The sequence below is a fragment of the Biomphalaria glabrata genome, chromosome 5, assembly GCF_947242115.1.
Source record: "Biomphalaria glabrata chromosome 5, xgBioGlab47.1, whole genome shotgun sequence".
NCBI lineage: Eukaryota > Metazoa > Mollusca > Gastropoda > Planorbidae > Biomphalaria > Biomphalaria glabrata.
In genome coordinates, this window is record NC_074715.1 from 9,467,338 (window position 1) to 9,488,908 (window position 21,571).

A 21,571-nucleotide genomic window follows, 5' to 3' on the forward strand; every position below is an offset into this window, starting at 1 on the left:
AAAATAGACTTAGCCAGTCTGCTACGTAACAATACAGAAAAGCTTTTTACAAAAAGAAATAACAGCCATATTCTTACATGTGTCACTCAAAACCATCCTCAGCCACGTCAAGGTATATGTTTTATCCCAGGACACAGTGAGTTCTTGAAAGTTTGGATCATTGTTACAAGTACTGTCATCTCCGTCAGTTAACCAAGAATTTGTTTGTGATTTTGTAGCACCTTGTATTGTTAGAAGATCCCCTAAAATGTAAAACAAACATTTTAAAATATACACTTGAAATTCTATGGTCTAATTAAATAGGCTACACACAGGGCCGGCGTTTCGAATTGCAATCCCAAACTAATGAATGCTTGCGAGGCCCCGGTTTAAAATTATTAAAATAATAACTTTAAGTATTAATTAGATCATTATGTTAATATTTATTACACAACATGCATAGAAATTAACTAAACGCAATAGGCGAAGTGGGTTAATTAAAGGTTCGTCAATCGTACCATGTTAACCATTTACGTCCTACATCTTTAAAAGCCTGTAAGAAGAGCCATGACTGAGAGTAATATATTGTAAATTGTGTAAATTGTAAAATCCAATTTGGAGCAATCAGTCAAATCGGCCTACGGCCGGCCCTGGCTACACATGATCATTTTTTAAAATTATCATTGCATACATTTTTAGATAAAACATATAATTCATTATTGTTACGTAGTTTTTAAACTTGATTAATTTTGTGATGTTTGTAACGGGTGTATCTATCTTTAATAGTGTCTACTTGAGAGAGAAGAAAATTTAAATCGTCGGGACTCTTTTCAAAGCAGCGAAAAAATTCTGTCTTGATCCTACACAGTATTGTTCTACATTATCACATCACCCAGTATCAACAAACACTGGAAACTATAACATCCCTTTAGTCATACTCGAGTACATTGTTGTTAACTTTTAGATTGCAGACGTTATTTCATGTGTCAATCTAGTCATGCATGTTAATCAATGAGTTAACCTACCAACTTTAATTAAACCAACCAACCTACACAACTAAAATACAGGTGATTTTTTTCAAACTTACTTATAGCCGTGATAATAAGTCTCTTGAATACTTTGAAATAAGTATTATGTAATTGTAATGGATAAGAACTTTTTTTTTACGAAAAGCCATATGAGAGAAAAAAAAAAGAAATGTTTAAAGCTTAAAATTATGTCTTCACTTTAAAAAACACACAGAAGCGTGTGATTTTTAGAGGCCTCCGAAAGGGGAAAAGACGCTATTGTTTTTGTGTGAAATGTCTGTCCGTCTGTCCATCTGTCCGTCCGTCCCGTTTAGATCTCGTAAACTAGAAAAGATATTGAAAATCCGACTTCACAATATTTTAGACCATTCTGATGCAACGGCTACTTTTTGTTTCCTGAAAGCAAAAATTCTAATTTTTAAAATCGTTATGCAAGCAGTTTTTTAAAGAGAAAAAGCTAATTAGTATGCATTATAAGTTAGACCTAATTTAAAACAAATAGTAATCTTATAAACTTTATTTTCGTTAACATTTTTTATATAGCGGAAAATTTTGAGGACTCAAATATGAGATTGAGCCTTTTACATTATTTAATCATAACCGAGGGTCCCGGGTTCGAATCCTGGTGAAGACTGGGATTTCAACTTCTAGTCTACCCAGCTCTAATGGGTACCTGACGTTAGTTATGGAAAGTTTTGCAAAGGCGGTTGGTCGTTGTGCTGGCTACATGACACCCTCGTTAACCGTAGGCCACAAAAACAGATGAACTTTACATATCTGCCCTATAGACCACAAGGTCTGAAAGGGAAACTAGTTAGGCCAGGTTCACATCTAACTTTACATTCACTTTCACCTATCCTTTGATCTGCGGGACCGTTGGGGTACTACACAAGATCTGTTAACCTTCTTTCTCCATTCTTATCTCTCATTTGCTTTGATATAATTTCATTCGGATGTTCTTTCTGAAAATATTGAAGCCTACCTGGGTGGACCACTGGTCGTGCGGTTTGCACGCTGGACTGTCGTTCGGATTTATCGACGATCGAAGGTTCAAACCCTGCCTGCTCCTATCCCCTGTCGTCCAGCGGGAGGTTTGGACTAAGAAGTAAACTATCTTCAACTCATAAGGATTATCGGAATTATGTAAAACATTTTACTTCGGGGGCTGATTTTGAGTTTGTGTTTCCACACAAACTGTATCTTGTAACATTGTTTTATTTTTTTTTACGGGATTTTTTTTTTTTGAGGAATTAGAGATTGACCATTTACAAAGCAATTAGATCAATTAGATCATTATTCATTATCAGTTAGGCCAGGTTCACATTTAATTTCACATTCATTTTCACCTATCCTTTGGTTTGCTGGACCACTGGGGCACCACACAATATCTGTCAACATTCTTTCTCCATTCTTTTCTGACAATTATCTTTGATCGAATTTAATTCTGATGCTCTTTTTGAAAATATAGATACCTGCCTTTTTACCTGCCTGGGTTAACAACTTCAGGGGCCGATTTTAAGTTTGTGTTTCCACATAAACTGTCTTTGTGGTTCCCTGTCATTTCATCCCCGGTCACTTCATCCCCTTTCATTTCATCCCCTAGTCACTTCATCCCCGGTCACTTCATCCCCGGTCACTTCATCCCCTTTCATTTCATTCCCTAGTCACTTCATCCCCGGTCCCTTCATCCCCAGTCATTTCATCCCCTAGTCACTTTATCCCCGGTCATGTCATCCCCGGTCACTTCATCCCCGGTCACTTCATCACCGGTCACTTCATCCTCTAGTCACTTTATCCCCGGTCATGTCATCCCCGGTCCCTTCATCCCCAGTCATTTCATCCCCTAGTCACTTTATCCCCGGTCATGTCATCCCCGGTCCCTTCATCCCCAGTTATTTCATCCCCTAGTCACTTTATCCCCGGTCACTTCATCCCCGGTCCCTTCATCCCCAGTCATTTCATCCCCTAGTCACTTTATCCCCGGTCATGTCATCCCCGGTCACTTCATCCCCGGTCACTTCATCACCGGTCACTTCATCCCCGGTCACTTCATACCCGGTCACTTCATCCCCTAATCCCCTAATCACTTCATCCCCGGTCATTTCATCCCCGGTCATTTCATCCCTTGATATTTTCATCATCTGATCATTTTTAGCTAACAAATTGTAATTTAAAAAATCATAAAATGAGCAATATTTCATGTATTTATTTTTTATTTAAATTACAAAATTGTAACACGTTAATGTTTAAAAGGAATGAAAGCAAAACTTAATCAGGCGACATGATATCGCGAGGATGGGTGAACTCCGCCTTTATTAGAAAAAAATAAAACCTTATTTCATGGCTGAAAATGACGCGCCCATTTTCAAGAGCGATTGAAAAATAAAATAAAGTGAAACGTGGTCATACTTTCACCACGCCTTGGTCTTTGATGATAAGTTATCAGCGGCACGGTCATAATTATTCTAATCGCACTTCTATCTCTCAAATGATTGTTTACTACTTCCACCAAACCTTGGCCTTCGATCCAGATAATATTATGATATTACAACCCCCACATCCAATAGAAGCGCTATAGCTAAGAACACACCCAGATTTACAATATAATATAAGGTTTCTTATTAAGAAAACAAAGTGGAAGAGGAAACACTATAAACGCTTTAGTTACAAGTCATAAAATGCCAAAAAGCATTCTACATAATCATATTTATATTGTTACAAATGACCAGTGACAGGAAGAGGTTAACGTGTGACCCCGACGAGATAACACAGCAGCGGGTGTTCCCTGGAATGTACATGTATAAACAGAGACAGGATGTGACGTGTCCTTACATGTTATTCCAAAAGGTACTAACAATGTCCAGTGACAGATAGAGGTCACAACTTGTGACCCCGGCAAGATGACACTGCAGCCAATGTTTTCTGGAATCTACATGTATAAACAAAGACAGGATGTGACGTTTCCTCACGTGTTATTCCAGAGGATACTAGCCATGTTTGTGCAACTTTGGACAAGCGATTAGGGACTCTATATAAGCCAGAGAGTTAATGTGAAAGTCAGTCGTAAGGAGTCGTGAGTGAGCCGTTACAGTCGATACAGACGATGTAAGACGTGTGCGGCTCTAGTGGAAGAGAAATGTGTACGACTCGATGCAAGTTAACTAGGGTAGAGTTAACTGGAGTGGACTACTGTCGTTAAAGTCTATACAGCGAACTACAGTGGACTTGAGCCGTTACAGTCGATACAGTCGATGTAAGACGTGTGCCGCTCTGATGTGGTAGACTTGAGTACGACTTGGTTCAGCTTTAGGAGACCTGGAGCGACACTGGGAAGTGTGTCGTTGGTCTGTTCTGCGGAATACGGCTCGATGCAAGTTGAGAAGAGATGAATTGCAACGAAGTGAAGAGATGAATTGCAACGAAGTATAGCTAACTGTAAACTGACAGATATTGTACAGTCTTCTACGCTACATGTTACAGTAACGAATTGTTAGAGTTAATAGTCATTAAAGTTATATGAAACTGAAAGTTGAGTCGTCAAGTTCTTTACAGTGTTTTTATTTGTGTGCCAACTAATACTTCTAGCCAGAAGATTCAGAAATACGTAACAATATATAAAATATTTAATTGGGGATGAAATGACCGGGGATTAAGTGACCGGGGGATGAAGTGACCAAGGAATGAAGTGACCAGGGAATGAAATGACCGGGGATGAAGTGACCGGGGATGAAATGACCGGTCACCGTCTTTGTAACCTTGTTTGTTTTGATTTTTAGATCGGGGCAACAGAGAAAGAAAACCAACTGATTGATTGTTTATTTAGTATAGGGACTATATGACGTGGTAAAAACAATTAAACATTATGTGTATAACGAACAGCTAATTTGCGATACACAAGAACTGGGTCTAGAATACAAATCTCACAAAAATGAAAGATTTAGAGCTCTAATGAAAGTTCACTCGAATGGCCCTATTGGTTAAAATAAAGTGAAGGTAATTCCTTTTTAGGGCAATAAACTCTTGGGCCGGCCAATTTAGGTGTGTGGTCTACATTAAGGAATGAGTTAATTTGTCTGGGATTGTTTCTTGTAAAACTTTCAATGTCAAAACTATTTTTTGTTTGTTTTTATGACTCTGTCGTTGGCTTGTTGCTACCAACAGGCATTACAACTTTACCGATGCAATCATATTTTTATTTTGTAAATTAGAAGTTTAAAAAAGACAGACTTCTTATTATAAAAAAAAAATTATGATAATTACTGACAAATGCAACTTGAGATTTGGTATATAGAATACTAATATGTTATTTAAAGAAAACATGGCAGATGGGTCACCATTTCAAACTGTACCGTAAATAAGCAATATAAAGGTGTTAAGTGCTACTGTAATTCATGAACCATCATGTGTTCATATTGAGGGGAAAGACTTTTATCACAGTAAAAAGTGTAACAAAAAAAAAATGAGGTAAACTGTAAACGCCATTTAACAATTAATTCAAGTTTGCAATTGACAATTTAACAATTAATTTAAAATTGACTATGAAATCTCCGCAACATGGCGATGTTCATTTAAATTTAAAAACTATAACTTAAAGTGCCAACACCTATCTCCATCTAGGCTATTATCATTTTAATGTCATATTCTAATAAATTTAGTGAGAAAATTGACTCATGAATTTTAAAATCATAATATAAATCTATATTTAGCTTTAAAATAATCGATTTTTATTTTTAAAAAGTTAATAATGTCATGTAAAAAATATTGTTTTCACACTGTAAATTTATATCTTTTAAATAAGTAAAACTTTGGCTATATCTTCAATACTTCTGTGACATGGAGGACGCCTCAAGGATGCCAGAGGACACGTAAGCAAGAAGGTGACCGGTAACTTCATCCCCGGTCACTTCATCCCCGGTTACTTCATCCCCGGTCATTTCATCCCCGGTCACTTCATCCCCGGTCACTTCATCCCCCTTTAATTTCATCCCCTGGTCATTTCAAGAAGGTTTTTACACATTAGTTTATGGTAGCTTTGAGTTTCTAAACAGAATGGAAGTAATGCATAGGGCATAGGAGATGATTAAAATGAACATTTTATTTTGTTTCTTTACACGTGAATTAAGCATTTTTCGAATCGAATTTTAACTGGATTGTGAAAACTATAAATAGAAAATACCAACTTGTTTCAAGACTTTAATCGGTTCATTAAGTCTGTAAGTTTGAAGCTTTATAATAAGTATGTTAAAGTGAATGTAGGCCTTTTATTGAATTTGAATTATAGTATAACTTATTACATGAAGGTCAGAGTATGTTCTCTTGATTTATTTTATCAACATGTAACATAAAATTATAGTTTTTCGAAATAAGTAATTCTGTTTTTTTTAAATTAAAGCAAAATTTCTTGAAAAAACAATTGGATATTAGGTCATCAGATTTAACCACGAAGACATCGTAAAGTATAGACTTCCCTAAACAATTGTAACAACTTACTGTACTGACATCTAGCTCCGAACCACCCAGGTAGGCATTTGTCAGGACACGTCCCGTTTGATCCAGTGCAATTCTTGACACAATGACATTGATATATACAAAAATCATCGATACTGCACAAGTTGTCCTCTGCAAATAAATTTAAAATATACTACATAACTAACTAGCCTAAGATAATACTTAATATCTAATAATATATTTTTAAGTCTGGAGAGTTGCATTGTTAAAGACTAAAAATTCGCGTATATGATTAGTAGGGCAGATGATGTAAAGGTCATCTGTTTCTGTGACCTATGGTTAACAAGGGTGTCATGTGGCCAGCACAACGACCAACCGCCTTTACTTTTCCGTAACTAATGTTAGGTACCCATTAGAGCTGGGTAGACTCAGAGGCGCCCGAAGAACCTGAAATTAAAAATCCAAGTCTTCACCAAGATTCGAACCTCAATCTCCGGTTCGGAAGCCAAGCGCTTTACCGCTCAGCCACCGCGCCTCCAACAACAACAACAACATACACATACGCTCTTTAAAAACTGAAAATGTGTTAAATAATGTCTTAAATATGTACCACGCTTCACTAATGTATGAAATTATTCTTAAATACATATACAAATGAAAATGAAAGTGACGCAGGCAAATTTTCTTCAAATATATTTTTTTTAAAGATAAGGAATATATGTAGGACATGTAAGTGTATATAGATTGGCTGCCTGCTCGTGTGGTATGCTCCTCGCACTGTTGTCACGAGTTTGATTCATGATCGCAGCATCTTCTGCAACTCTTCAGGAATTTCAGCCTATGACATAATACTCTATATTTCTGAAGAAACGTTTGAAACGACAAAAACTTAAATCAAGAAAAATAAAGAAATAAAGAAAATAAAGAAATGAAGAAAAAAAAGAAATGAAGAAAAGAAAGAAAGAAAGAAAAGAAAAAAAGAAAAAAAAAGAAATTTAGAAAATAAAGAAATGAAGAAAATAAAGAAATGAAGAAAATAAATAAAGAAAGAAAATAAAGAAATGAAGAAAATAAATAAAGAAAGAACATAAAGAAATGAAGAAAAGAAAGAAAGAAAGAAAATAAAGAAAGAAAAGAAAGAAAGAAAGAAAATAAATAAAGAAAGAAAATGAAATAAAGAAATGAAGAAAATAAAGAAATGAAGAAATGAAGAAAAATCTGTTATGATCACTTCAATCACCTGAAATGGGCTTTATTTATCCACAATTAAAAAGAAAGGTTTTCCACACAAAATTTGATATTTGTCACCTCCTTACCTTGCATAGAGACTAGGATCCAGGTGTAGGATCCAATCAGTGATGTAAAAATTAACTGCAGCCTCATGTTTTACAAGTGATAAATAACTAGATTTGCTCAATCTTTTTTACATTAAATAATTATACTTCTTATATTAAAATTCCTTGTACGGAATGTTTCGTTAATACTCATTTTAATGTTTTAATCCTTATACAGTCGTGTGGAGACTTGAAGCGACAATTCTAAATGTTTTATCTGCACGCTAAAGAGGAAGTAAATACTAAATTTCGACAAAGGAAGTGCTAACATTCTAAAAATAAATCAAAGGTCATCCATTTATAATGATTCAAAAGATTGTAGTGGAGGTCATTATTTTTTTTTTATGGAGAGACACCCAGTACTTATTTACAATTGTAAAGATCCTAAGCAATTTAAAATATGGGGTCCTCTATAAGTCCAGATACTATATGTCTGCCCTTAGATATAGCTTGTGTTGCCTATAGATAAATCCGGTCCTGGAAACCCCAAGCAAGCACTGTTTAGGCATTTCAATCTAATTATGTACAGTTAAAATTCTCTTGGCGTCCTTGTGCCCATAATCTTCTTATAAGTTTTCTTGTATCACCGAAGGCAAAAGTAGTGAAATATTAAATAATCCATTTTTTTAAGGAAAAGAGGGAGAGAAGAGACAAAAAGAGAATTCGAGTGTGGAAGAAGTGCTGGGGAGCGAGGGAGAGATGGGAAATAAAGAAAGAGACAAAGAATTAGCGAGACAGAAAGGCGAGAAAGAAATGAAGATATAGACTGAGGAAGAGATAACTTAAAAGGAAGGAAGAGAGAGAAAGAGAATCGGGGAGAAAGAGGAAGAGATAAATAGAGAGGGAAGGAGTAAGAAGGAAGAGGAAATAGAAGGACTGTCTGGAGTTTTAATCAAGAAATATTGCTCGTCCGAAAATTTCTAAACATCAATTAATATTCTAACAATGTTAATCTGCTGCCTCTCCAATACAATTTCAAAAAGCGATGTAATCTAGTATGCAAGATACTCAAAATTATAAAGAAGTATTTTTTTTCCATAAAAGAATAACAAAAGGTCAAACATATATTTTTATTCATTATTTACACACTAATTTGAACCCTAAAAATCTTGAAAATATATATGCAAAAGCAAAAATGGAAAATCTTTTTCAAAATATTTGCCTTTTTAAAATTTATTATATCTTTTAAACTCTTTTAAACCCAACTGTATGCGCTTACTACCGTTCTCCATACATCTAGGTAAGATACGATTTTTTCGTTTGGTAAATATATGAGAAACACTGCTATAAGACTTGATCCAGTAAGTATCATCATTCCTTAAAATCTTAAATGCACACTTATTTATTTGAACTATACTATAGCACGAAGTTACTAATTGCCTACTTGGGTTGCAAACGTTACGTTAAGTCTACCTCGACCAAAATGGTAACAATTATGATTACGTTACGTTGCCCAGCATTTTTTTTTAGTTTGCCAAAATTAGGACTTGCAATTAATGACACGGTCCCTTGATGAATGGTGCCTGGATTATCGACAAGATCATGGAAGCTCTCTTGCAACTCCACACACCCTGTGTTGCTACCCATTTAGCCTAAACGCTTCCTCTAGCGATTGTTTTCACCCGAGTGTCGCGTTGAGGCACACTCAAGTCTTCTCGATCCAAAAAGCTTGTCTAGACCAGTGATGCTAAAACTACGACCCTCGGACCATATCCGCACCGTGAAGTGGGGATATCCTTGAAACTCCTGCTGTTAGTGTTTAATGAAGGGGTTGTTTTTTTGTTGCGGTGATGCAATAGCATGGCAAGAGACGAGGTTTTCGGACATTTATTTTGAAGAACGATTTAAATTTGCGCCTTATTATGGAGTGTGTCTGTGTGTGTTTTTATGTTGATAGTGGAAAGAGGTTATAACGATTGGTTATGACTGATGCCAGATAAGCGTCATTGTCGTCAGCATTCTTAGGTAGGACAAACGACTCCACAACGCCAGAATAAAAGGACGTATAGTAGTAGGTTAAAATTTGTTAAAAATAACATTTCATATTATTTCACAAGTCTAATGCATTTATTTTCATTTCACGTAAAGTTTATTTTGTCTACATTACTATAAAATATGTATTTATTTTGTTCACTAAGATAGAGATTGAAAGAGAGAAAGTGAGAGAGAGAGAGAGAGAGAGAGAGAGAGAAGGAAAGAGACAGAGAAAGGGCCGTTTAATTTCATTGTAACGAATAAATACTTCACGGGCTAAAATGCATGTTAGAGTGTAGCCTGTTTATTAAAAAAATAGTAAAGGAGATTATGCTACGACTATAAAAAAAACACTGTAAAACCTATGAAAAAATCAATTGGCGAACCATATGTGTAATGCTATTTCGCACATATTCTTTTACGTTCTATACAGGAACCCTCAAACTGACGCTGACGATAACCCTAACTATACATTCTAGACGACATATAAGAATATTAAACAGTCTCCACCTTTTACCAAATACCTATCAACGTATACATAGCATTTTTTTAATGTCTTTATAAAGTCTACATTAACAACTTTTGAATGTATTTCAATAAACTGTGTAAATAAAATCGTTAAATGATCGATACTTGTTCTTTTTTTAGACTGACATTGCAATTCTTTTTCTAGCCAGATCTTGCGTCTAAATCAAACCTAACATAACCTTTAAATTAATAAATGTGTACACTGACATGTAACCTTAGAATAGATAAGTAACAGTATGAAAGAAAAAAAGTAAAATAAGAAAAGTTTTGAAATGTAGCTTATGACTTAAAAAGGGTGTTCCATGTAATTAAAACAGTGGATCGACCAGGAAGTTATCTATCGTTTTTTTCGATACTGCCATAAATACAATTATATTATATATATATATATATATATATATATATATATATATATATATATATATATATATATATATATATATATATATATATATATATATATATATAATAAGGCTTGTCTTCAATTCCGAAGATTAGTGAGGAGCGCAGTATTTCCCGTGGCTGCGCTGCCCAAGCTGTGACCTACATATTTTGCAACATCCAGGCCAAGCATAACCATTGTCCGCAGGTGGTCGATTTAGAATTTATTTGGTGGAAGTGCTCAAGAAGTCTTAGTTGTTTTCTGCATAGTGTCCATGTCTCAGAGCCATATAGAAGGGTTGAAAAAAACACTGCCTGGTAGACATTGATTTTTATAGGCAGGCGGAGCGATTTCTTCCGCCAAACTCTCGCATGAAGGCGTCCAAAAGCGCTAATGGCCCTAGCCAGACGGTTATAAACATCCCTTGAAAGTGTGGCGTCATTCGACACTATACTACCTAGATATGTGAAGTGGTCTACCACTTGTGTTCCCACACAAACTGTCTTTGTAACCATGTTTTTTAAGGGATGTTATAATGTGAGGACATACTAACGCAAACTGCGATTGAAAATTGCTTGATTATTGCTTGAAACTACTCTTTTTATCGATTCATGTGGGGGATATAGGGGAGCGGTGTCTGAGTGGTAAAGTGTTCCTGGTTAAGAAATTGCTTAAATCTGAGTTTTGGACAAACCTTGCTATTGGACTTAAGACAAAGTCCACCTAGTTAACACAACCGTCATCCCAACAGCAACGTACGCATGCAAGAGATGAATGGCATCTGCAAACATTGAGAAAAGGCTTAATATGACTAAACACAAAAAAAAAGGGTAAGACACAAATAAATCCTATGCTAAACTGAGACTTAATGACTCTGTGACCAAGCGTCGCATGAGATTTTGGAGCATATCCTCCGACTGAGTGAATTGCGCTTACCAAGAGTAGTAATGGCACGGAGGCCTAAACAAAGAAATTCAGTGTCTGAAAGGCCCGGGAGAGGGGAAAGCGTGGAGGGGTGAAAAAGAGATGAGAGAGCATTAGTATAGAGCTCACAGACCAGAAATGAATATGTATGGAAGGACAATCAATTTAAAGCCGACTATTCTACTTGAACGAAACATATTCTAGACTAGATGAGCCAAAAGGGTCTTGGTTGTCGAAATGTGGGCATGAATATTAAAAGTGAAAAACAATAATGGTGGGGAGTACGGCCAAACTATTAGGTGAGTATTTGCATGATGTAATAATAAAGAAAAAGGCACAGGCCATACAAATATCTTAGAGCCTATAAAATATTTCGAAAAAGAAACTGAAATCATAAGAATGGTTGTGTCAAGTGTATGACACATGACCCTATTTATTACAGAGAAAAGTTGAGGGGGGTGGAGAGAAGCAAAATTACGGGCTGGTCCTGTTCAACGAAATATATACTAGAATTATCTGTCAAAGCAATGTATGGGGAAACGTTTAACTGTTTATCATTATATTGTTATTATTAAGATACAGAGGTAAAATAAACAATATATAACCCGGAAACAAATCAACTGGGGTAGTGATAGTTTTCTTTATCAATAAAACTAGTCTACTCTTTGATTAGGTCTAAAAATATTTTCTCTTGACAACTTCTCGTGTGACAAGAGACAAATCCTTAATTGACATCAATGTTCATTTTCCTACTTCTGCTGTGATCACTCTATATATCACACATAGAACACTGCGCTCCATGGACTCTACGCTTCTAGTGGTGTCCTGTTTCTCCCTTAAAAGTTACGGTTTGCAGGCTTTTTTAGTACACGGACCAAAGGTTTGGAACTCACTCCTGTTAAGACCTCTGCGCGGTGTTGATTCTTGACAATCAGTCTAGTGTAGATCTGACTGTAGGTAACGCTGAACTCAACACTTCAGTAACACCGGCGAAAGGCCGAAACAATCAAATATGTAGTCGACGCTGATATGTTGTTCTACAAATATGTTTAATACTCAAAAGGGGAATCGTCCGATGTCAATAATGTCCTACTCAAGTCTACTACTCTACAATAAGCGTCCTCCTTCTAGCGTCGTTTAGAGCGTTCTTATTTTTAAAAGATCTGTCACGTCACTTGTCGCTAATTAAAACTTTCCCCTTATTCCCGAAACAAATAACTAAATCCCAATCATGTCATAACAACTCCTCCCCCTCCCGCTAAAAAAAATTGCCTGTCAATTTTTTAATCTACTGTCTTAGTCTTACAATGTGCAAGGGCCAAAATGTAGGGAAACATAAAAGACAACACAACTTGAGTCTTGATTGCGATTTCAACTTCTATTTCTGTGTCCACAATCAAGTTCCTCTGAACACATATTTCACTCAAGTGTCACTAACTGATACTGTCCAATGTGATGTGCCATAGGTGACCGCAGACATAGTTCGTTTGCGCTGACACTATAGGTGTGTCTATCTATACTTCATCACATTACGTTCCAGAGGTTACACCGCTTTCCCTCACACGTCAGGACAGACAATTTACCTAATATGACAAATTGATATTTATCAATACTCGTTCTCCCACTATACACCTAACGTTCTTTCGGGCATTTACAAGTGTATTTTATTTCCTCTCTCCACTTACTGGTCCCCACACGACTTAACTCTTGACTGATGTATGATCATGATCAAATACAAAGAATAAATTATAAAACTTACTTTTCCTTGATGTAACTACATCGTCGCCTTATAAATGCCCTTTTTATTCATACAAACATACATACAATTCCTACATACTATCCGAAATTAAATAACCAACATGAGCTAATCTAATAATAACGCAATCGCATATACATTATAACATAAATATCATATTCAAAGACACCTTAACACAACCTAATACCCGTCTAGTTATGACTACTAGTTAGGTCAATTAATTAAGAATAAACAATTTAAATAAAATCCAACTTATTTACACACTACAGTCTCATAGTGCTATGTTTCACAGGCTATCTACAGGACTCATACATTTGTTCTCTCCAACTGGAGTTAACATCTCTTCTTACGCCACTATAGCCCGCTTGTGGCCTTTTACCTCTGTATGACTTGCGATTACCGCTACCATAGTCATCTCTTCTACCATCACTGTCGGATACAGACCTGTGCCTCCTATCCGAACTCGCAATCTTCTGTTCAGACTGTTCTGCCCTACTCCAACAGTCTTTAGCGATGTGCCCATGTTTATGGCAGTTAAAACAAATTCTGTCATTTCTAGGTTTGTTTCGCCCCATGTTGCCATACCTGCTTTTCCAACTTCTAACCTGTTTGTCAGAAGCGGCGCTGACACCTGCTACATTTCCAAGTAAAACATCTCTAGATAACCTTGGCATGGCTACCCCTTCGCAATACCCTGTGTATAATGGAGATCGAAGGAACACTTTGCACGCTTCGAATCTCTTAACTGCGCCGTCTGCCAACCTGACTGATTTGGTATAGCCTAAATAATCCTTAGATTTAACTAATCCCCCTCGAACTGCGAGTGTACTGCTAGCTGTGTCCCGGATCACATTTACCTGTTTATTATTTATCATGCCTGGATATAATTTAAACCTATCTTCCCCACAATCAACGTAGTTAATTTCTTCTTCTGGTTCACTATCTCCATTATCCTGCTCCCTACCTTGAATGTTCCTCACAAAATTAACCCTATCTGGCGGCCGATTATCCCTCTCTTGTCTACGGTTTCCTTGATTACCTCTCCTATCACTAGTACCACTACTACCCTGTGCATTTCTATTGCCAGCTCCATTCCCTCTATGTTTCTTACACTGGTATGCCATGTGTCCCTTTTCCTGACAGTTAAAACATGTAACATCCCTAAGGTTTCTTTCACCCGCTTTAGGTCTATCTATTCTCCTATCATAACTTTCCCTGCCATTGTTTTCATTTTCCCAGGATCTATACTTTATGCCATCATAACTATCCCGACCATTGTTCCCACGTTCCCTGGACCTATCGTTTCTCCTACAATAATCCCTATCATTACCATCATTTCTCTTTACATAATTTACCAGGTCAATAACTTTTTTGTGGTCGCTAACTGAAAGTGGATTGTTTGGGTAAGCATTCTTAAAGGTCCTAATGATTTCTACCAAGTCTTCAATTACCTTAGGGTTTCTCTCTTTCACAAAGGACTGTAGCTGAGGGTCGCACTTATTGATAAAGTTATCAATCAGAATAAAGTTCTTCAACCCCTCGTAGGTGTTCTCTACATTCTCGAATGCGAGCCATTTAGTGAAGAAGTCCTTCTCTGAGTTGATGGTTGTCTGCGGATCAACTTGGCCGGATGGAGTGTTTTCGTAATACTTCTTTCGGAATGTTTCCGCGTTGTGCCCGTATGCGTTTAGCAGTTCCTTCTTTAGCACCTGATAGCTGTTTTGCATCAAGTGGTCATGGTTTTGGCAAATCGTGAGGGCTTTCCCATGTACGAAATCCAACAAGATTTCGGACCACTCCTTCTCCTGGACATTAAACTTTGCAAGTTTAATTTCAAAGCGTTTCAGATAGTCGCCGATGTCGTCCTTGTCTTCCGCAAAAGGTTGGATTTTCTTCTTCATCCATGCGGCGCTACTATGGCTTTCTATGTTGGCACTATTGTTGCTGTTTCCTTCGGTGGGCACCCTTACACCAGCCTCTATCCTCATCTGTTCTACTTGAATTCTCACTTCTCTGTCCGCCTCTTCTTTTTTCTCCCTCTCGATGCGTTCCGCCTCTTCTTTTTTCTCCCTCTCTACACGTTCCGCCTCTCTAACCTTTTCCCGTTCTACACGGTCTGCCTCTTCTTTTTCTTTTTCTCTGGCTCTTTCAGCTTCTCTGACTCGTTCCCGCTCTATGCGATCTGCTTCTCTTATCCTCTCCTTCTCTAAGCGTTCTGTTTCTGCCGCCACCATCTGCTGCACATAGGCGGCCAGTTCTTTGCCGCGTAGTTCCAGTTCTGTCTTGGCCTCTTGGATTAGCTTTTTCCTAAACTCTTCTAGGTCGTACCCTGGAGCAGTTGCCATATTACCTTTATGTTACTTTCCCTCGCTTTTTATTTAAAATGTCTTACACAAAAGCCTAATAGCTTCTATTACCTATGTTTTATAAATCAAATTATCTTTTGAGCGTATCCTCGCTCCGCGGCTTCCTAATATCTCTTAATTCAAATGAATTAAATTCGTCACTCTACCCTTGGAGTCTAGACTACCAACTCCGACTTATACTAACTTCTGTACTTTCCAAGATACACTTAGTATCCTTGGTACCAGTGTGTAGGCTACCCTTTGACCCGACTGAATACGATGTGCGACACACGCACACTCAACCGACTACGTGTTACTCACACGAGTCGCCGGTAAATAGACCAACCTGTCTATTTACAAATGCTAAAATTACAAATGGAATGGGCAATCAGGCTTCACCTCGATTGTTCCCCAGATCTAGTCTAGATTACTCTAGATCTTAGTTACTTCTTACCTGCTTTCACAGCCCGGAGTGTATATAACTTACTCATACAAATAAACTATGAAAATAAACTTAAATACGATAAACACCAAACTATAGATCTAGTTCTAATGAATGATACTTTCGTCTGACAGTAAGACTTAAGACGGGAGTATTGCAAACAATTAATACACAACGTTGCTACAACAAAAAAATGCTTAACTAAATGATTCACACTCACATACAGGACGAATTAACAGCTAAACGTATATCTGGACCTCTTGCTAGATTACACCTAATTTTAAGGATACCCCAATCCACCACGATTTAACCTGGTAGTGATAATCTAGCGAGTGGTCACTTCCCTACAGACTCTAATTAATCTAAGGAGAAAGTAGTTAAATAACACTTGACTTATCTGTCTAAGAAGCGGCGATAACTCCACAGTCAGTCTCGGGTCCACTCTTCCTACGCTAATGTCTGTCCCGGCGGCAAGGCTCACGGCGATGTCTTCTCTAGCGGTGAGATAAGGACAGCGAACGTTTCGGCTCTCCAAGGTCCTTCGGTGCTGGTCTGCAACGGCTCCGGTTCTTCGGTGGTACGGCGTCTGGTTCTGGTTCACGGTGATCTGTCGTCTGGCTCCGGTTCGTCGGTGACGTAGAGTCTGGTTCCGGTTGCTGGTTCCAAGGCGGGTACGGTGGTTCCAGGTGGTCGTCTGTCCAAAGGGAAACTGGAACGGTCCAACAGTTGACCCAGCGACAAAGTCAAAGTCCAGTGCTAAAATACCGGCTATCTGGCTATCTAACGTGTAGCACAGATTCAGCCGAGACGTAGATCAAATTAGCACTACTGTACTTAAGTGCCGTAGGCAGTAAGATGGTTCCTACGTCACAAGTTCTTTGGCGTGACCTCAACGGTCGATCTTGGCCTTGCAGAGGTGACCTTCACGTTCGTTCTCAAGATGCCGGGCAGGCGATATCTCTTCAATACGGCTTCGACAGGACGGTTTTCTTCCCTTCCACAAACTGTAGCCTTCTCGATACCGAACTACAGGCTTCAATACGATGCCCCAACGTATGGGCGTTTACAAATTACAAATGTAGATCTAGATCTCTGTTTCGTTACCTCCTAGGTCTACGAGTCCAGGATCTCACTGGCTTTCCTTCGCCGACGTGGCTGTATAATCAGGGTCTAGCTGCAGACTAGGCCGATGACGTAACTTCTGCCTCCTCCTAACAGAGGGCTTCTATCCTTCTGGATGTTGCTGCCAGTGAGCTCCGAGTCTGGGGTCGCCACGTTGTTAAGACCTCTGCGCGGTGTTGATTCTTGACAATCTGTCTAGTGTAGATCTGACTGTAGGTAACGCTGAACTCAACACTTCAGTAACACCGGCGAAAGGCCGAAACAATCAAATATGTAGTCGACGCTGATATGTTGTTCTACAAATATGTTTAATACTCCAAAGGGGAATCGTCCGATGTCAATAATGTCGTACTCAAGTCTACTACTTTACAATAAGCGTCCTCCTTCTAGCGTCGTTTAGAGCGTTCTTATTTTTAAAAGATCTGTCACGTCACTTGTCGCTAATTAAAACTTTCCCCTTATTCCCGAAACAAATAACTAAATCCCAATCATGTCATAACACTCCACAATAGGTTTCAGACAACATGCTTCACTCCATTCAAGAAGAACATTAAGACCTATCTTTAAAAAAAATGTAATTACTTTGTCATTTTAGCTATTGTGTTTAACTTTTGTAATGTTATCACAACGCCTTGGGCATACATCATATTAGCTAACAGCGCTCTATAAATTAAATTATTATTTTTAATATTATCGAATGTGTGATCTAGAAGATTCTTCTTTTTGCTTTCCCTCCTTGTGGGCTTATCATGTCAGTTTTTGCACTCCCATCTGTGGATGTCTTTCTAGAGGAGTCTCACGTCGGTATGTCTTAAGATTGAATGACAGCTCTCTCTATTTTATATCTTGTGGAAGTCATACGTAGATATTCTTTTGGTTTTAGATTGTAAAATATTGTTGTAACTCTTGGGTAGGCACTCAACGTAAAGGCAGGCAACACAACACAGTGTAACAGGAAATAAAGACAGGTGTTTATTCACTAGGAAAAACACATAGCATCCTTCAACTTACTCTTGCTACTAATTTACCAGTCCTTTAGACAGCAACCCGAATGTGGACCAACGACAGCCTTCCCCGCTTCGCTCCAGGTCCCTTTCTACAACCTTCAGGCAGCACCAAAAGCTGGCTTCTTAGTTTCCAAGCATTCAGACTCTTCACAATCCCTGATGCACTGTTATTCTCTCTATCCTAGTGTCCTCCTGTTTACGTTCACTAGTGCGCTAGTGCGCACCTCAAGCACTGGTGCAAGGCAGGGTTACAACAATATAGAAAGTAAGTAAGTTCCACTTTCATTCCTTGTGATCTATAGGGCAGATGATTTAAAGGTCATCTGTTGTTTTTTTTTGTGGCCTAGGGTTAACGAGGGTGTCATATGGCTAGCACAACGACCAACCGCCTTTACTTTTCCACAAATGTCAGGTACCCATTAGAGCTAAGTTCACTCAGAGGAGCCCAGAGATTCGGAAAGTAAAACTCCCAGTCTTCACCAAGATTCGAGCCCCCCCTGCTCTCAGTCAACGCGCCTCCCAAAAATCTAATACATTATATTATATCCTTTCATTACGAGATATGTATCCTGATATACTGTTATAAGATTATAAAACCATATGATGGATAATAATGAATATTACTCGGTGCACGCTATGAAACATTGTAGAGTAATTTTAAAAAAATGTAAGTCTTTTTTTCCCCTCAAGATTTAAAAAAAAAACGACAACAAAATAACATGTTAATATTTTATGTATATATTTATTAAGAAACAACTATTCCTTGTAAAAAAAAAGAATCCATAAAAGACAATTCTCTCCTTCTCTTTGTAACTGAAGCCTGATTGTTATCAATATTCATGTTTAAATATCTTTGACCAGCATGACTTCAACTTCATCTGCCATTTAGTCTATCGGGCCGTCAAGGCAGCATACATGATCTATCGATTGTCTATCTTCATTCATTGCAGTATTTTTTTTTTCAATAAGTACACTTATAAACTGAAAACAAAAATACCAATAAAACAAAACAAAAGAATAAATAAATAATAAAAATAGTACATTTATCAGTTAAAAATAATATCACATGGTTTTTCTTATCTAGTTTAATATGAAAGTGGTGTCTGTCTGTTTGTTAGTCTGTTTTGAACTTTTAATTTTAGAAATGTGGTACTATCTTGTTATCTGACACCATCAATACCTGCATTTTTCTAGGTAAGTGAAATAACGACATTTGGTTTTTAAATATATCAACTAAAAGTGAGTTTAAAAAGAGACTTGAAAAAATTCCGCGTGTTTCATATACATATAGAACTAAACAATGCAACCAAATGTCAAGACATAGCTTTAGACTGAGTGAACTTACGATATTATGTTACACAAATAAACAATTGTTTTCCTTATTTTTCAATAAAGGTTGATTCCCGAAACTTTCCCATGTTTAGGTATAGCTGCAAGACAGTCTAAGTTGAATTCAGAGGTTTTTCTCTCCTAGAAGGGTAGCCAGCCATGAGTAACGAGCCCTTACTGCCCGAAGCGTACTGGTTTTAGCTTCTAGTTACTCGCCCATAAAAGCCCATTCTCATATAAATGAAAGCTAGTCACCTGGACTCAATGTCTGAGCCGCAGGTGAAGGCCAGGAGTTAAAATAGTTGCCACATGGTATTGGGGAAGCAATGTTTAGGGAATTGAATGCTTACATAATATTCATTTCTGCTTCTGACAATCTTACGGTAACAAGATTTTAATGTAGTTTGTTCGATGATAGACGCAGACAGCAAAAAGAAACACTTAATCAACCTTAGGCGGACAATGGTTATGCTTGCCCTGGATGTGGCAAAATAAGTAGGTCACAGCTGGGGCTGCTTAGACAAGGAAAATTCTGCTTTTCTCATTAATCTTCGGACTCGAACACAAGTCTTATTATTATGGTGTTTGTCAGAAAACGTCTTCATTAAAAAAATGCATGAATTAATGAAACTCCTTAGATTTTTTTTTCTAAACGTAATTCATGAATAATTTTCTTTTTCTATTTATATGGACACATTAAAAAATACAATTCTGATACATATTTTACCTGCAAATTTGTTGCATTCTCTGGGTTAAGTTCTTCATACACGGGATTCTCAAGTTCTTGATTTTGAAGGCTGCTATAAACTTAAAAATAGACAATACTAAAAGGATTATTTTTTACAAAGCTTTCATCAAGTCACTCTGTCTGTGTGTCTGTCTGGCCAAAAAATTGTACACGTTATTTTTCCGACATCCAATCTAGAATCAAGTTGAAATTTTGCACTTTTTTTTTACCTGACAAACAGAATCAATAAAAAAAGAGTAACCAAATAGTTAATTAAATATTGGTAATAATTTACTTTGTTTGGTATCTCAAAGAAGGTACTTGACTGAAGTGTGGTTATAAGCTGATCTTGTCCTTTTTATATTAGTCTGCCCTCTCAGGCTTAGTGCACACAAATGTAACAAAAAAGTAGATTACTATACAATCTCTCCGCAGACCAGAAGCGTTGAGTCCATATAGCGATGGGCTCCCATAGGGACATATGGAGTGATCAGCTCGCAAAGTTGGTTGTGCATTTTTTTGTTATAGATACGCTAATGTCAAAGTGTAACCACCTTGTGGTCGATTCTGGATTTCATAGGAAGCCAAAGGAGCGTGCGCAAGACAGTAGCAGCAGAATCTCGTCTAGTTTTTCTTTGGCGTATTTGTGCGGCGTTATTCTGAATTCATTGCAACTTAGCTATTTTGACAACGGGTATATGTGCTAGCACGGCGGGAGAGTAAGAATGCCACAGTTAGCTTTATTGTTGACTACGTTGTTAAATATGGTCGTATCCGCAGCTGCAGATAAAGACCTTTACAGAGCTGACTTGTGTGTGGGTCGAAAGATAGTGTTGAGTCGAAGAAAACTCCAAGATTCCGCACTACAAAGACATAAGGAACCTGGCAGTTTGTGATAAAAAGAGAATCTGTGCTGTCAACTTTGGAAATGTTTTTAATTATTTCTGTCTTGTCTTCGTTCATCTTGAGCTTATTCTGAACCATCCAATCGCTCACCCATGCAACGGTACCACTGATATTTGTTCCAAGATGCGAACCGTGGTTGAGAGGCTAAGAACGCTTGAACTTGGCTTATCTTGGCTACCTATGAAGGTGGCTCGTTGTTCGACACCCGACTCGAGCAGAGTTGTGTTTACTGAGCGCCTAAAGACAGCATGGAAAAACTTCTCCCAGCTACCACCTCTCCACACTGGTCCACAAATAAGATTGGACCATAGCGCTCTGAACATGCTATAAGCATATAAAA

General features: G+C 37.5%; 2 protein-coding genes across 2 annotated transcripts in view; both read right to left on the reverse strand.

Moving 5' to 3' along the window:
* The window catches only part of LOC106052305 (uncharacterized), a 233,101-nt gene that overhangs the window by 31,852 nt on the left and 179,678 nt on the right, over positions 1–21,571 (reverse strand). The window lies entirely within an intron of this gene.
* LOC129926193 (platelet endothelial aggregation receptor 1-like) overlaps positions 19,043–21,571 on the reverse strand; it is a 75,210-nt gene continuing 72,681 nt past the window's right edge. Inside the window, exons 7-8 of the mRNA XM_056028606.1 lie at positions 20,326–20,405; positions 19,043–19,250 (exon numbers count right to left, since the gene is read on the reverse strand). Coding sequence (XP_055884581.1) covers positions 19,155–19,250; positions 20,326–20,405 — 176 coding nt within the window. The 3' untranslated portion in view covers positions 19,043–19,154. The remainder of the gene's footprint in view (positions 19,251–20,325; positions 20,406–21,571) is intronic.